Source organism: Plodia interpunctella, chromosome Z, assembly GCF_027563975.2.
Source record: "Plodia interpunctella isolate USDA-ARS_2022_Savannah chromosome Z, ilPloInte3.2, whole genome shotgun sequence".
NCBI lineage: Eukaryota > Metazoa > Arthropoda > Insecta > Lepidoptera > Pyralidae > Plodia > Plodia interpunctella.
In genome coordinates, this window is record NC_071324.2 from 9,748,499 (window position 1) to 9,764,590 (window position 16,092).

Below are 16,092 nucleotides of genomic sequence, written 5' to 3' on the forward strand. Positions count from 1 at the left end.
CTTATTTGAATGATATCCTGCAGTACGTAAAATTGTATATTACGTAATAGTAATAACAAAGCTGAAAAGTTTGTTTAAACGCGTTAGTTTCTGAAACTATCTATAAGATTTGGGAATTTGGAATGATTGTTTTACGAAATGATATCAGATATATACAATAGTACTACATTTACAATATATCTCTCCCCTATTAAAAAAAAACTCGCATCAAAATCCGTTGCGTTTTTAAAGATCTAAGCATACATAGGGATACACAGACAACCGGACTATTTTATACTATATAATGATGATGATACGCGGTAAAGAAAACGTGATATCGCGTCATACAACAGAAGGCAGAGTGCGAGTTTGCATTTCACTTCTCACCATCGAATCGATTCGAAGTACGACGCAGAGAACCAATCACAGTATACCAATGTGACGTAACGTTAACCATTCCGCAATGTGATTGGTTAACTACGTCTCACTTCGAATTGATTCGATGGTGAGAAGTGAAATGCAAACCCGCACTGCGCCCACAGATCTTTCGTTTCGCTCATACAAGAAAGAGAAATGCGTGTTTGAAATACACGATAAGAATCTGGAGTTTTTTCCCAGTTACAGGCATATGGAAATGTCTATCTCCTTTGGCTAACTCTCTGTCTCGTATAGCATAAAAGAAGACCAACTGTGATCTCGTCCAATTGCAATTTGGTCAGCTGGCAATTATACTTGAACTAAGCTCTAAACAGAGATCTAGTCCAATCACAAACTAATATATTTGTCTACCTAGTCTTAATAGTAGTCATAAAGATTCTAACCATTTTCTTTAACGTAAATATATTTTTTACAAGCATCAATTAGTCTAAATCCTTCATTGTTTGTTTACAGTCGCCAAGCCAGCAAGAGGTATTCATGGAGTTGAAGCGACGTCTGGAATCGAGCAACGTTATCGAGTTTCCGCGCCACCGCCTACGCATGATCTCTAAACTTGCTGAGGGCGGCTTCGGCACGGTCAGTACTTGATAATTTCGCGAGCTGTTATAACAATTAGGGTCTATTTCACCACATTCTGATAAAATGTCGTATTAATCAGACTGACATTCCGAAACGGTGGTGATTTAGACGAAATTATTGGAATCAAAAAGTCCCAGGTTCCAATACTACTCGTGCCACATGATTTGCAATCAGAGGGCTAAGTGCGGGTTTGCATTTCACATCTCACCATCGGAACGATTAGAAGTGAGACGCAGCTAACCAATCATATACGGCATTGTGACGCAACGACAACCATACTATAATGTGATTGGTTCATTGCGTCTGACTTCCAATCGATTATAAGTCCTTAAGTCCTCAGTTATAAATATGGGAACTCCAAAATGGTTAACTAAAATGCAGCTTGAATTTCTTCTCACAAATTCAAACATAGAATTTCTTACATTGTTTTTTATAATCCTTATATAAATTTAAAAAAGTTTTTCCCGACATCCAGGTGTACGTGGCAGAAGCAGATGGAGTGCCAGAATACAACGGGACCATCACCTCCGAGAAGCGATTGGTTGCAGTTAAGTTCCTGTGCCACGACGCTACGAATAAGGAGAGGTATATCATGTATGACACGCTTTATAGCCGATTTATTGCACCTCTAGACGCTTCACACTCTGTCCTCTCGTCTTCACTCATGTGCCTTACTCTGGGGTTGCTTTTTTCATTGGCTATTTCCCAATATCAAACATGTATATGGAGCTTATATGACAATATGTCTTTGGACGTAAAGATTTTGGAATCAAAAACCATTTCTAATATATTTCAATGACAACTACGATAATAAATGAAGTAATTAATAAAACTTTTTTATTTTATTATTCAAATATTTTCCCAGTCAAATAGCCAATATATATAGCTTAAAGTTTGATATCGGAAGTACATAGCTAGACATGGTTGCGTGCAGCTTCAGAGTAATGCCTCGTCTATAGGAGACATTTGCCAGAAAATATTGTCTTACCTCTTTATTCATGAAAAAGTTAAAGCATACTTCAAGTATGTTCCAAAGAATTTCTTGTCACAAACGCACTTTAGAATATTTGGCATTGACAGAACGAAACGAAACATACCTTAGCTTAAAGTGTGCTTTAACTTTCTTATGTATAGTAAACGTGTATTGTAATAGGTTTAGACTAAGATAGTTGTTTAAAATGAAGGTATCTTTAGAATTTAATTAATTCCTACTTAACATGTAATCCATTACTCGTATTATAAATTGTTAGTTTTTTGGTAAATGTCCGGTTTGTGTCTATGTCTCTGCATTCTTTATCTCGTATATAGTTAAGATCTTAGCTAATTTATTTTAATTTAATTTAATAAACATAATAGTTCTCTCACACAAATAGAGCCATTAACTTTTCGTAATTTTTAATGCGAAAGTTGTGATGTGTTGAGTTTTTGTTATTCAATAACTTAAAATCTGTAAATCGCTAGCATGAAACAGAAATACTTGTTAGACATACTCGCTCTACAGTTTATCTATATTAGACCAAATGAAAAATTGATCTTTTACAAGCTTTTGCAAATAAGGATCATAATGAAATCGTCAGTACTTCCAGTTAAAAAAAGAAATTATTAATATTATTTCATCATCTTACTACTACCATTACAATTACAAACTATTGCGATAGTGCAGCTTAATTATTACATCCTACAACATATTATATAAACTATTATTAAATAAATAGATAAAAATAAAATAACAATGTAACGTCAGGGAGGAGTTTGAGCGCGACGTGCGCATCCTGGCCGCGTTGTCGTCGCCGCACCTCGCGCGCGTGCTGGGCGCGTGCCGCTCTCCGCCGCTGGCCGTCGTGCTAGAGTACCTGGAGCTGGGCGACCTGTGCGCGTTCCTGCGCAGCTCCGCGCCGCAGCCGCCGCCCGCGCTGCTGCACATCGCCACGCAGATCGCCGCCGGCATGCAGTATTTGGAGTCGCTCAACTTCGTGCACAGGGACCTCGCTGCCAGGTTAGTCGTTGTCCATAGTGGCGCAGTGTAATCAGATTTGTAAGGGCGTTCGGCGGCTTTTTGTTTAGGATCAGACCCCCGCTGCCGTCGTTGAGGAAGCAGTAAGGTTCAAGAAATATGAAAGACTGATGTATCTGTGTCAATATTTTCAAAACTATTTAGGCATATCTTTTTGCTTTGAAATACTTGTCAATTAAAAATGTATTCCACTCATATTAATATAACGTTGACAAGCCAGAGCGTATTTCATCTAACGCAAGATAGCTTATGATCAAATGGGAAAGCTTTTTTTCCAGTGAACAACTGTGTCAACAGTCCAGCAATACAGTCCTAATAAGAAATGATTTTTTTATTTGGTATGCTACTGATTTTTCTTTAAAATATTCGTAATATTTGATAGATTGATGAATTGACCAATGGAATGACTATACGATTGGGCATACGTAATTTAAAATTATCAAAGACGACAAAAAGCTTACAAAATTCTATGTTAGTATGTAAATAAAAAAAATTACTTTCAGGAACTGCTTAATCGGCAAGAATTTCCTAGTAAAAATCAGCGATTTCGGGACGGACAATGAGGCGTACGCGTGCGACTATTACAAGGTCGACGGCCGGATCCCACTACCCTTGCGATGGGCGTCCTGGGAGTCCGTGCTGCGGGGGAAGTACACCACCAAGAGTGACGTGTGGGCATTCGCAGTCACCTTGCACGAGATCTTCACCATGTGTCGCCGAACGCCGTACGAACACATGACTGAGACTGAGGTAATATGTCAAATGCCAATATGTTTTATTTGCTTTTATTTACATTTGATGTGCAACAGGATTCGAACACGGGAAATCCCGGGTTTCATGCCTGGGAAATTATCTTTTGCAAATTGACATGGGTCTTGGATGTTTAACTATATATGTAGTATATGTTGCAAAATTTTATATAAAGTTAGTATTCCATAACACAATTTTGTTCAAAAATTCTAATCAATTCCTCCTAGGTGTTAGAGAACCTGACACACTTGCAAGCGAACGACGGACTATTCGAAGTGATAGACCGTGCACCTGGGTGTCCCCGCGACCTCTACGAGCTGATGTGCGAGTGCTGGAGGCGGGACGACCTCGAGAGGCCAGCCTTCGCCGAGATCCACCTCTTCCTGCAGCGGAAGAGTCTCAACTATGCGACCACGTGATGCCGCGCCCGTCGCCCCGACGTCGGCGGCATGTATTAGCGAAACTCGCGGAGCAAACGTTGGCGCGAGTGCTATTGCGAAGAGGTCACTAGGTTCTAATCAGGATTGTTGGGTAATACACGCATTATAATTATTTTTTTCATTTTTCTAGACGAATTAATCGATCTTTTATTTTTAGCGGGTATGTTCTTTATAACACTGGTATCAGATTTTATACAAATCGTTTACTTTCAAAGCTGATGTACACGGATCAGCTGCAAAAAGATACCAAGTCTATTAATTAATAAATATATAAAATGACTTATTTCAATATGTAAGTGGGTAGTAGCCACCTCTGCTAGCAGGCATATTTCGACTATTGCTCAGATGAGAACTTGGTTCTCAAATTTTAGTATAAATATAAACTGGTTATACTTGTTAACCAGACACTACTTGAGGAACAGTAATTGGCAACTAAATTATTAGCGGGTTCTAAAAATATTAGATATTATACTGAATTTTATACAATGATAATAAAAAAGGAAGATTTATAGCGAACGTTATGGATCTGTAGCAAATGCTTTTAAAGTAAGAAATATTGTCTCATTGAAGATTAGAAATGGGCGCGTGTAATTTGTTCATTTACATGCGATTCGGCAGGATGCTGCGACCTGCAGCTTGTATGATGTTTATTTTATTGTAGTACTTTTTCTAATAGAAAAAATATTTTAAGCTATAATAATTCTTAAATGCGTGTATTACTAAACTACTGATATAGAAATTTGATAGTATGAAACGGAATGTATGCGATAAAATTTATTGATAAAATATAAATTGGCCTAACAAAAATCCAACATTAAATACCAAACCAAATAATTTATTTATGACTATAATGTATATCGTTAAAAAATCGCATTTTCCGAATGGAATGTCGATTGGTTTTCGATTCGTCTTTGTAAAGTGTCTTGATGTCGTCATTGGTTTTGCTTGTTATAAAATTTAAAAAATCTTGTGAGGTTATCACATCGTTTTATAAAATGAGACGAAAGAAAAAATTTAAAGACATCGATTTTGAAATATTAAATTAAAAATCGAAAACCAACCACTAGTGACCAAACAGACAGAAGGATTCAACATTTGCTCCGGAAGTACATACAGCGTACATTCACGTTTGACGTGCTTGCGCACGACGTGCGTTCGTGAAACGTACGACGTGCGAATGTCAACGTGACGTGTAGGTCCTTAACCCGTCATCGTAGCGTGACAAGGCTACTCTTTGTTTAAATTTGAGTTTATTCTACGCTAAGAGCTTTACTGTCGTTATTTTTAACTTGACTCGATATTTTAAAAGCTAAGTAGGTACTGTTGTAAAGACTGATAGAATCTCTATCAATGATAATCGTAGGCTAGATCGTTGTCAATAATCGTATTTCGTGATTCATATATTTTTTAATAATTTCAATCGTGAGATCGTTATGCAAGGTTATTGAGTTTACATGTATTTATTGTCGCATTAAATGATTGTATTATTATATTTTACTACGAATTATTATTTATGAAATATAGTGTTTGCTATTTACATCACATATTTGTAGAATTATCGAGTATTCTTCGTGATAATTACTAACTTACACGAGCTTTACAACATTAAATACACTTAATTAGTTAAGGTTTTTGAAATTACTTTATGCCTATCTAGATAAGGCGGGAATTACATATAAAATGCTTATTAGTCATGAGTGAAATGATCTTTATTTTGCAAAATGTCTTAATTTTAGATTTTTTTAAAAATCTCTTTTTATATTTTTATTATTAACAGACTATGAATTTGTAGTAGTTGGCACTTATTTATTTTTATTATCAATAGATGGTGCGCGATGCGCGTAGAAACATAAATTCTTAATTAAAAATATCTTTGACTTCTGTAGACTCTATAAAAATTCCTCATATATTTTTTATTATCTCCTATGTGCAGACATAGGCCAGTGACCAGTTTTATTGTTTGTATAAATTCTGAAACTCGCGTAAATGTGTGTCTGAGATAGAATCGCGAACGTGCTAACTCTGTCGCCGACACATAACGAATGCGTCTGCTGGTTGATAGTCATAAGCTCGTGTGAGATAGATATATAAGTATTATTTTCGTGATCGGAACATCATGCTACGATGCATAGGTTAAATATTATTTGGAGTCTCGTGTGAGCTACGTATAATAGACATATGCAATCTGATCTTCCTTCATTCCCTCAGAGCTATCTAAATGTGTTCCCCTACACCCCACTTGCCTCTGCCATCATACAGTTTGAAATCGCTTTGCACCCTTGTCCAAAACCACAACACATATATATTTTTAGATAAGTCCCTTATGATCAGGCGGCCTATTTAGTGTATGTATTTTAATATGTGGTTACTGTATGTCTGTATTTTTGACACAAATTATTTTAGAATAAGTACCTACATACTCGTAAGTTCACGCACCATTAATTCACAAAACACTGCCTCGCTCAAGCATTTTATTACAATGATGCATGGAAACACTACATACCTTAATTATAAATATTTTTATTGACGTACAACGACAAAATGGCCATAGATTATGATAGTTAAGTGGTTTCACATATCAAGTTGTAGTCGGACAAGGGTTCTTAAAATTCTATTGCGTATTGGATGTGAATGATAGGTGTTTGAGCTAGAATATTTAACCTTCAGCAACATTCTTCGTTCGCGAACGTGAACTATCAATGCTGCTTTAGCCATTGCAGACATGGGAGAGAGCGCGTACTTGCTGGCCTCGTTTAGTAGACATCTTAGTAGCGGATGACAGCTTTCAATTCTTATGAGTTTCACGCACCATTTGGCAGCACATAAGTTTAAACTAACATCAGTAATATCAATGAATTTAAAAAAATGTGTGAATGATATGACGTGCGCGATGTCCTTATTTGAATTTCGAACTAGGCAAGCCCCGGTGTAGGACTAGGTGAAGTTACCAATCCATAGTCATTTATTTTCATATTCGAATTTCACAAAACTTAAATTAGTAATATCATATATCGTAAGTTGTTAGTTCTAGTTGCAATCTGAATCGAATAAAATTTTATTAAAAGTATTTAATTAGTTGAGAAGTTGTCTATTTTCCGTAGTTTGCCGTCGAGTATACAGTTCTGACAATATAACAGCGCACGGTTAGTAAATGTACCTATTATCACGTTAATGTTGCCCGCAGATACACACGGTGATCGCCAGAGTTAAAAATTAAATACCAAAAATAATTATAGTGATCCGTACTTATTTTATGTACTTCATTTTGTAATAACGTTTATTAGTCTTAAGGTTTAGATGTATAGCTTAAATGAAACATTTTACACAGTTTGTTATTTTTATATGTTCAATTGGGACTTAAATATTTATTCAGAGGTGTCAGGCATGTTTCATTCTCAGTACAAAAACTTTAAGATTAGAACTAATATCATTTTGGATGACAGTTTTATATAAATTTAATCGCATTTTAGGATTAAGCAAAATATATTTACCAGCGTGTGTACCTGCGTGTGATGCCAAGTTGACGCGAGGATGGTAAACGATTTTAATATACAGATACAAAATATTGTGAATGAAATTAACGCTTACTAACATTGCGTCAACTCGGCACAAGCTTGTAGCGTACTCTAGATGTATATTCTCTGTCGTGGACCGAAACGTGCGGCTTAAACTCTGAGCCTAATAATCAAGCACCTAGTTTTAAGGCGTTTAGTTGCAAAGTAGTAAAGTTATCTTAATATTGTGCTACTGTAGCGTAAAGATCGCGGACCTTCTTCCTAATTAAGGTTGTTATAGCTTTAACTCTAATCCACCTAAGTACGTGTGAGGTGTGAGGACGTCAGTGTACAACCATGTTTTACTAGGATAGTATTTAGGCACATCTATTTTCAGAAATCACTAGCAAACTTCGACAATACAAGCATAATTATGTAATTAATATAGTAGTAGGTAATAAGGTAATTAAAATTTCCATCACATAGGGCGTATGATCTTCGATTGACGTTAGTGTTAATATTATTCTATTTTCTTTAACAGTTTGAAATTATCTCACGAATCTTACGACTGATTTATTTTGATCCGTGATTTTATTGATTGTTGTAAAATGTCAATTACTTTCAATTTGCAGCTTTCATCACGTTGTAGTCCTTTAAAAGAACACATTTTAACTCAATTTGTAGATATCGTCCATTGTAGACGATTTATGGAACTGTTTAAACAAATGAGTGGTTATATAGATTCACTCCAAAAAATATCGTTAATGTTATAGGTGTAGAAATAGGGTAGTTACCAAATGTCAAAAATAATAATTTATATGGGACTTGTAAGGAGATGACGTCACTGTATAATAGTCAAAAACTGTTTCAAATATACATTAAAAATTAAATTCAAAATATACATTAAATATTACGTTTATAATAAAATTGATCAATTAAGTTGACAAATGTTGCGCGAGATCACATGCGCAAAACATTTCTATTCGTGGCACAGGCAGCTGCCCTATAGTAAGTGACGTAGGTAATATGTATTTATTGAGCAAAATGTCGCGCTTTTTACGCTGCGGTACCGCTCGTGCCCAGACGGAACCAATGTTTACTAGGCTAACGAAATAGAGGTCTAACTATTTTCTAAGAAGCTATTAAACTTATGCGTTTACTTTCATAAATCTCGCCTTATTTTCTTCGTTGACTACTGTCTAGCTGATAGTCGTTAGTGATAAAATTAGGCACTAATAATAATGTACAATAACACCCTCTCTGCCTTAGTGATGCTATTCTTACCCCTAATGCTACGACGATATCACATTAGAACAAAATTATTATGTACCTTGTAAATACGAATTCTTATGCTGATGTGTTATATATGTGCACTATGGAAAACTTAAATTCCTAACAATGGTCCAAACTTCACTCGCTTTTTAATTTGTACTATACGATTATACAATTATCTCTATTTAGATAAAGAAATAATAAATTAGTCTAGATTAAAACGTATGCTTTAATTTTATTTTAATAGATGTAAATCATGTATTTGTCAAAATGCTTAATTTTCATAAAGTTTTATGAAAAAGGTGGATACCAAATGCAGTATTTTTATTTTGTACTCTACATCTTTGTACCCGAATAAAAGCAATAATCTAAAACATTTCTTTCATTTCAATATTTTAACGAAATAAACCTTTCATTTCAACCTAATATTTTATGCTTCGAAACCGTTACGTATACCGTCACCTAATAGTCAACAAAATTGCCACTGAAACAATGGTAGTAGTTCCAATGATTTCAGTCTTATGTCTGTATGTACAATGCTGAGCGAACACGTGGAATTTCCGTACATTTCAGATGGATTTATAATGTTTAAAATCCTACTATCCTCTTCACGCTCTTCTACTCAAAACTCAAATATCTTTATTGCAGTAACTGTGTAGTACAAGGTGTGGCACATACAATACAATAGTTTCAACAGTTTACCCTTTCAGGCATGCAATATTAGCGTTATGTTACACTTATAACACATACATTTCTATATATGGATACGTGCAGTACTTACAAATTAAACTGTTTGAACAACTTATAAGTAATTTGTCTTTGCACGCGATATAATTATTTATGGAATACATACCAATTTATTCTCGTAAGGTACGAGTATTATACTCATAGTATTCATCCAAATTATAAAACACATGGTCTAATAACCAAGCCTTAAGCTTCAGTTTGAATAAGTGACTATTTTGGATACATTTGATATTTACAGGTAAATGGTTAAGTACATTTATTCCAGAAATATAGGCACTTTTTTATACACTTCATTATTTACAATGGGAAGATACAAATCATTTTTATATAAATTTCTTTGGTTATCTCTGAGATCCATTTTTTTTCAAAAGTATAACTTGTTATTTTGAACAAATACACATAATTCAAGTATATAGATATTAGTTAATGTTAAATAGCCCTTTTCTTTAAATATATTTCGTAATGTGTCATCTGCATACAAGTTATGTATTATGCGTATACATCTTTTTTGAAGCAGGAAAGTGGAATTTACATTAACAGAATTCCCCCAATAGAACCAGTCCTACTCAACCAATCTTCTTGAAATTGAATGATGAATTCGCATACATGCAGTTTGAAGTGTGGGGAAGGACATAGGGTACCTTTCATCCCGGAAAAATAACTGTTTCCGAGGGAAAACGTTACGTTTACGTTTTCCCTAGTATTCCTAGAATGCTAGTTTCATGTAAACGGAACACACAATTATGAATTAAAGACACAAAGTAAAATGAACTCACAATGATTTTTTAAATATATTTTGCCTTTTTATGGTTTTAATCTGCATACTGCGTCAGTTTTTAAGTAAAGCTTCAGCACTACAACTGAAACCACATCAAATTTAACACTATGTTTTATGCGTGATGCATGTACTCCATATGAACAGACAAGCTTCTAAAAAATATTTAATACTTCGCTAGCTACGCTCCGGGGCTTCACTCCCGTGGGAATTTCGGGATAAAAAGTACCCTATGTCATTCCAGGTTATTTTCTACCCGTATAACAAATTTCATAACAGTCGGTCCAGTAGATAATGCGTGAAGAGGTAACCAACTTACCTTCGCATTTATAATATTAGTTGGGATTGGGATTTGGCTTCTATTGGCCGTACAACTTTGCCACTCCACACATGATCTCCTAATTTTTATTTTACTGTTTTTTATTATTTTATTCATAATTTTTATTTTTGTTATAATAATTCATATATCGTGACATTTAAATTTTATTTGTAAAACATGTACGTGATTTGTGATCTTCAAGTGTCTGAATTGTACTTTTGTTTCGACGAATAAGATTTGTAATTGTGAGGTCATGGGAATCGAGTGTGTCATGCTCACTCAAATGGTCAATCTGGTGGTGACGTCGTGGGCCGGGTCGTGAGGTTCCCTCTATTATGGTCAAGCTACGCGATGGCTGTCCCATGCGTCAACTCGTGAACGGCTGCCAGAGGGATCTGGTCATCTCGTTTCTCATATATTCTCATGTAAGTTAATTGTGTTTCACATCTATCTATATATTATAATCCGCACTCGGATCACAATCATAACCTGTTTTGATATACCTTTTGACTATGTACATTATGTACTTTTATATATTATTAGAAAAAAAAAACATTGTAAGAAACAATAATTGTAAGCCGATCCGGCATACAATTATTGTTTCTTACAATCTGGGACCAATACTGTTCAAATGAGTTTCTTTCGGCATTTCTTCTCAGCAGTGGTCGTTCCGAAATGCCAGTAGTTTGTAGCTTGTGAGAAATAACTCTAAATATAAAAATTGAAGAGAAAAAGTGCCTGTGAAGGTCTAATTTCTGAATAAATTATTTGAATTTGAATTTATGAAGACCTAAATTCTTCTTGATATTTTTTTGCGTACAGTATTTGTACAGAAATAGGCTAGATTAGAAAAATGTAGTAAACATTCCCAGTTCTATGCTAGAATGCATACACAAATACATATGTAGGTAACTTATTTAGTTAACGGCAATAAAACTGTAATAATAATATAGCAATAACAATAACTCTGCACACAGAGTAAGTACACCAAAGTGTAGAGATGTTTCTGTTCAACGCTCCATTATATTTCAAAATAAGGAAGTAGATTGTGAAAATTAGATTGCACTAGTTTTCCCAGTAAGTACAATATCTATATATAAATCAATAGACATAGCTGGGAGTGCGGTCACGTCATACTAAAGCAATGGACAATAAAGGCGAAGCCTCGGGCAGAAGCTAGTTGTCTATAAAATTAAAGCAATATGAAACAAAGTTTCAGTAGATGGTGCACTTATTCGCGAAATGACTTAGTGGTTTAAAAAGAAATAACCAACGCACACGATTTCAAGGCAGCCTTTTTTCCACTTAAACAAGAGAATAACAACCAACTAGTTCTTTTGCTTTCCTATTGCTCGGTGTTCAATATTTATAAATATTCTTATCGACCCCCTCTTAACAACAACTTCCTCGGCGAAAATCTTAAAACATTCGTATTGTATTGTGCTAGATTTCACTTGACACAATGAGGGGATACAGCAGGGTCGTGCTAGCAATACTGTCGCTGCAAATAGTTGCGGCCGTCAAGGTGAAGGTAGTCATGCATTCTGAGCAAGAGGACTCCAAATTAGAGGAGGACGAGCCTCGAACAGAACCGTGGCCGAAGAAGTCGTCTGCAGATGTTACCATGATGCCATTCTGGAAGAGTTCCAGAAAGCACGTCGAAGAGAAAATAGAGTACGAAGAAGAACCTAAAACAACAGCGAAACCACGGCAATTGCATCCAAACGAAATGATTTTTCCGTTGATTTACAAACAAAACCATATAAATAGCATGTTTAAATTCGGAGAAAATTGGTACACTTGGTCCACGGAAAAGAGGACAGACGGCTCTAAAGCTACAAACTATTTTATTTGTTTCGACGAGCCCAAACATTGCGATGAAATAGGATGGGTAAGAAATGTCTCTTAATTATTTTAAGCGATTTATATTTTCCACCTATAGATAAATAGATTTCAGTGAGTTTAAATTTAGATTATCAAGTTATAATATATATGACACTGATAGTAATAACATTTTTCTAATTAGTCTAGTATCCTGACACAGAATTATCTAAATAAAACTATGCATAAAGAATTTTCATGTCCAATTAATAGATTTTAAAGAATAATATAAACAGATACACATTTTTCGTCTATTTAAAGGTTACGACGTTGACAATTCTGTCTCTCTAATTTTTGATACATAGGTTCCATACTACAAAGGGACGGTAGGTACCTAATACAGACCGTGATGCCGATGAAAATTCGTATTAGCGCAGGTTGGAAAATTTGGCCGGCAGGTCACAGGAGATATTTGTGACTCTCAAATGCCACCCAAACTAAAGGGTATCGGTCCGGAATGTTGGGCCACCGAGGTGACGGATGAAACTGCATGAGGCGGAGATGAGAATGTTAAGATGGTTGTGTGCAGTGACTAGGATAGTTAGGATAATGAATAATTATGTGAGATGTCGTGAAAGTATCATCAATCACAGAAAACATTGAAAGCAATAAATAGGCTTCGATGGTATGGGCGTGTTATGAAATTTAGTGAGAAAAGAAGTAAAGGAAGAACAGTGTTCAACCAAACCAATCTTCTTGTTATTTCTCATACATTATTGTTACGTTTACGGAGAAGGACATGGCACATTTCCCGTGGGCGAAGCAGTGGGTAAAAACTAGTCGGCCAATAGTGACACATTTGAGAATGTTGACATTATATTTTTCTCAGGCCGGCTAAACAATGTCGCCGAACTAAGATCACATTCAAATGAACGAACATTGCGTAGTTTGTACGAGAGCTTTTGTTGAGAAACCAGCAATGTACGTTGATTTGGCGAACTGTTTGACGACAGTATATAACCGGTGTCACGTCGAGAATATTTTGTACAGGAGCGCACAGATGCGCCGCCGAAGTGCGCCTTCCAAATCGATTCGCTGATGCCCGATGACCGCGCGTGCACTAACACTTTCGGTGTCGAGCCTCACAACAACGGCGTTTGCGACGGGGGCGAACAGATGAAGGTAAAATTTCGTTCCCTGATAAATAAAACCTGCCATACTTAAATATATTCTCTGTCTCTTCTCGTCAAAATTGTTGTTATTTATTTGTACCGTGTACCTATGTGCTTATTTGATTTGTAAGAACGAGATCTACTTCAAGAACAAGGTTATGTGAACGGGTTATGTGTCGGCGAAGCCACCCTTCAAACTTACTTTCGCTTTTATAATAAGTATTAGTTAGGATTAATATTTCTGGTAGCCTAAATATTTGTAAATTTCTTACAACAGCAGAGAGTATTATTGGTCTATACCAATGGAATGTACTTTTGGTTACCTCATTCAGGGACTAACGACGACTAACAACTTGTTTGGTTTTCGCCTAGATGTCCTACTGAGTTGAAATTTTTCCATGTTATTTCCACGACAATGCATTATTATGTTAAACATGACCGGATGATGCACGAGATCGGCTCTCAATGAGGGAACTCTTCGACGGTTTACTTCACGGACATGGCTTTTTGTCACGCGTTGAATGCAAAGATCTCTCCAAGGCCAAAACCTGGCAAAATAAGACATTTTTGTAAGAAACTTGTTTTTATTATTACGTAAAGTATTGATTTTATTAATTATCTTTGGCTAGCGTCCCGTCTCGGCTTCGCTCAAGTAAAACCATAATAAATGATACACCCAAATCTCTCTCAGAAATCACACTATCTATTGGTGAAAACCAGTAGTTTTGAGTTTATTGCGTTCATATTCACTGGACAGAGGGGGGACAGTCTATTTGATGTAACTTAAGTAAGAATTTGCAAACGTAAAAGTGATATTGATATATTGCATCGTGCAGATAACCGACATAGTACGGTCTTGTGGGCCTCGTATCCGCTCGCTGTGGCGCTTCACGCGCGTTGGCCGCCGGCCCGCCAACGCCGCCAAGCCCGCCGACGTCAACTCGCTGGTCTGCGAGGACGAAGAGGAGTGCTATATCACCGTAGAATACAGAGTGGGTATTCACCACTTTCTCATTTACGTCAAGTGAGCGAATGCTCATTGTATCCCCTTAAGTATACTAAAGACTCCAAGGGATTAGTGGAAGCGACGGAAGACAACGTTCTTATCGTATCCGTTTGGGCTTTGTACAGACACAGGGGTGGGAACAAAGATTAGCTACTCAGTCCTTTTCATTTTTCTCGTGACTTTCTAATATGCATTTCTCTTTCTAGCGAAACGATAGATATGAATGACGAAGTCTATGTTTTTTTTTTATCTATGGTATCCCCACTCTCCAAGCAATGGCTGTCTAAAGCCTGTGGCCAGGCATTAATGGACAGCTACAGTGGAGCATTCGCATGAGAATGGGCATTCGCTCGATTAGTGTAAATGCTTCCTAACGATATAAATCCAATCAGTCTATCCCAGTATTAATGGTATAGGTCAATAAACAAGCAATTTCATTAGATTGATCTTGCACATAATGTACCTACTTATTTTTGTGTGCAAGTTTTAATGTATGTAAACAAGACAAGGCAACATTTTTTTAACATGTAAATGTGTATGTAATTTAACATAGCACAGATTCTGTTCAATAGCAAAATATAATTTCAAAGAAGTCACTTTGTTACAGTAGTAATTAGACGACTAATAATAATTATGTTTCGTCAGATTCACCACGACAGAATCACGTTCTCATTGCACGAGCCGAGCCGCGGCCAGACGTTCAAGAGCGCACTGAAGCGAGACATTCCCAGCGAAGATGAAAACAAAGTCATGACAACAGCCACAGAGGCCTCGAGGCCGCGAGTCATACGCAAGCACAAAAAGCCCAAAGAAGAGGTCATAAAGAAAAAATTCCATGTGAGGCCTAAAGTCAAGGCCACAGAAGGCAAAGGCCCCATCAAGGAACGCAACGACTCCGGCTACGCCCGCAGACAAATCAAAAACAAGATTAAAATAAGAGAAGACGTATCCGAAGATATCTCCGAATAGGTTAGCGACTATCAGGGTAAATCATCTATATTGTTAGTTTTGTACAAAAATATATAGGCAAAGTTACATTGTTGACACGAATTCGACTGGCGCCATATTTGGGTGTTAGTTCGGTATCCGAAACATCATTTTTCATAAATAAATATTTACAATATAGTGTGTTTACCTGCGAATAAGTAATCGAGTTTACCTACAATCTAGAATCCTACATCCTCTGGAAAATCGATGACTGTTACAGTGACTTGAAGCGGCTAGTTCGAACTAATTTTAGGTCGATGAAAATGTGCAAACAAACGTAATCTAACACGTAGAAATAA

The 16,092-nt window shown here is 36.1% G+C and overlaps 2 protein-coding genes across 4 annotated transcripts in view; both read left to right on the top strand.

Moving 5' to 3' along the window:
• LOC128683208 (discoidin domain-containing receptor 2-like) overlaps positions 1-9,340 on the top strand; it is a 58,635-nt gene extending 49,295 nt beyond the window's left edge. For 2 of the 3 annotated variants that reach the window (XM_053768557.1, XM_053768558.1), the window contains exons 10-14: positions 871-993; positions 1,472-1,590; positions 2,741-2,992; positions 3,514-3,760; positions 3,988-9,340. In XM_053768557.1, coding sequence (XP_053624532.1) covers positions 871-993; positions 1,472-1,590; positions 2,741-2,992; positions 3,514-3,760; positions 3,988-4,179 — 933 coding nt within the window. In that variant the 3' untranslated portion in view covers positions 4,180-9,340. The remainder of the gene's footprint in view (positions 1-870; positions 994-1,471; positions 1,591-2,740; positions 2,993-3,513; positions 3,761-3,987) is intronic. The other variant, XM_053768559.1, reaches the window with a different exon arrangement.
• A 2,427-nt stretch (positions 9,341-11,767) lies between these two features.
• LOC128683210 (uncharacterized) lies at positions 11,768-15,951 on the top strand. The gene is made up of 5 exons (XM_053768562.1): positions 11,768-11,884; positions 12,255-12,698; positions 13,679-13,810; positions 14,637-14,792; positions 15,452-15,951. The coding sequence occupies exons 2-5, from the start codon at positions 12,270-12,272 to the stop codon at positions 15,773-15,775; spliced, it is 1,041 nt and encodes a 346-aa protein (XP_053624537.1). The 5' UTR covers positions 11,768-11,884; positions 12,255-12,269; the 3' UTR covers positions 15,776-15,951.
• Positions 15,952-16,092: the final 141 nt, after the last annotated feature.

Bases quoted from the DNA above. Each gene is read 5' to 3' on its own strand.
- LOC128683210 (XM_053768562.1), top strand. From the start codon at position 12,270: ATGAGGGGATACAGCAGGGTCGTGCTAGCAATACTGTCGCTGCAAATA. The intron at 12,699-13,678 runs GTAAGAAATGTC...TATTTTGTACAG, and splicing joins ATTGCGATGAAATAGGATGG to GAGCGCACAGATGCGCCGCC. The intron at 13,811-14,636 runs GTAAAATTTCGT...TGCATCGTGCAG, and splicing joins ACGGGGGCGAACAGATGAAG to ATAACCGACATAGTACGGTC.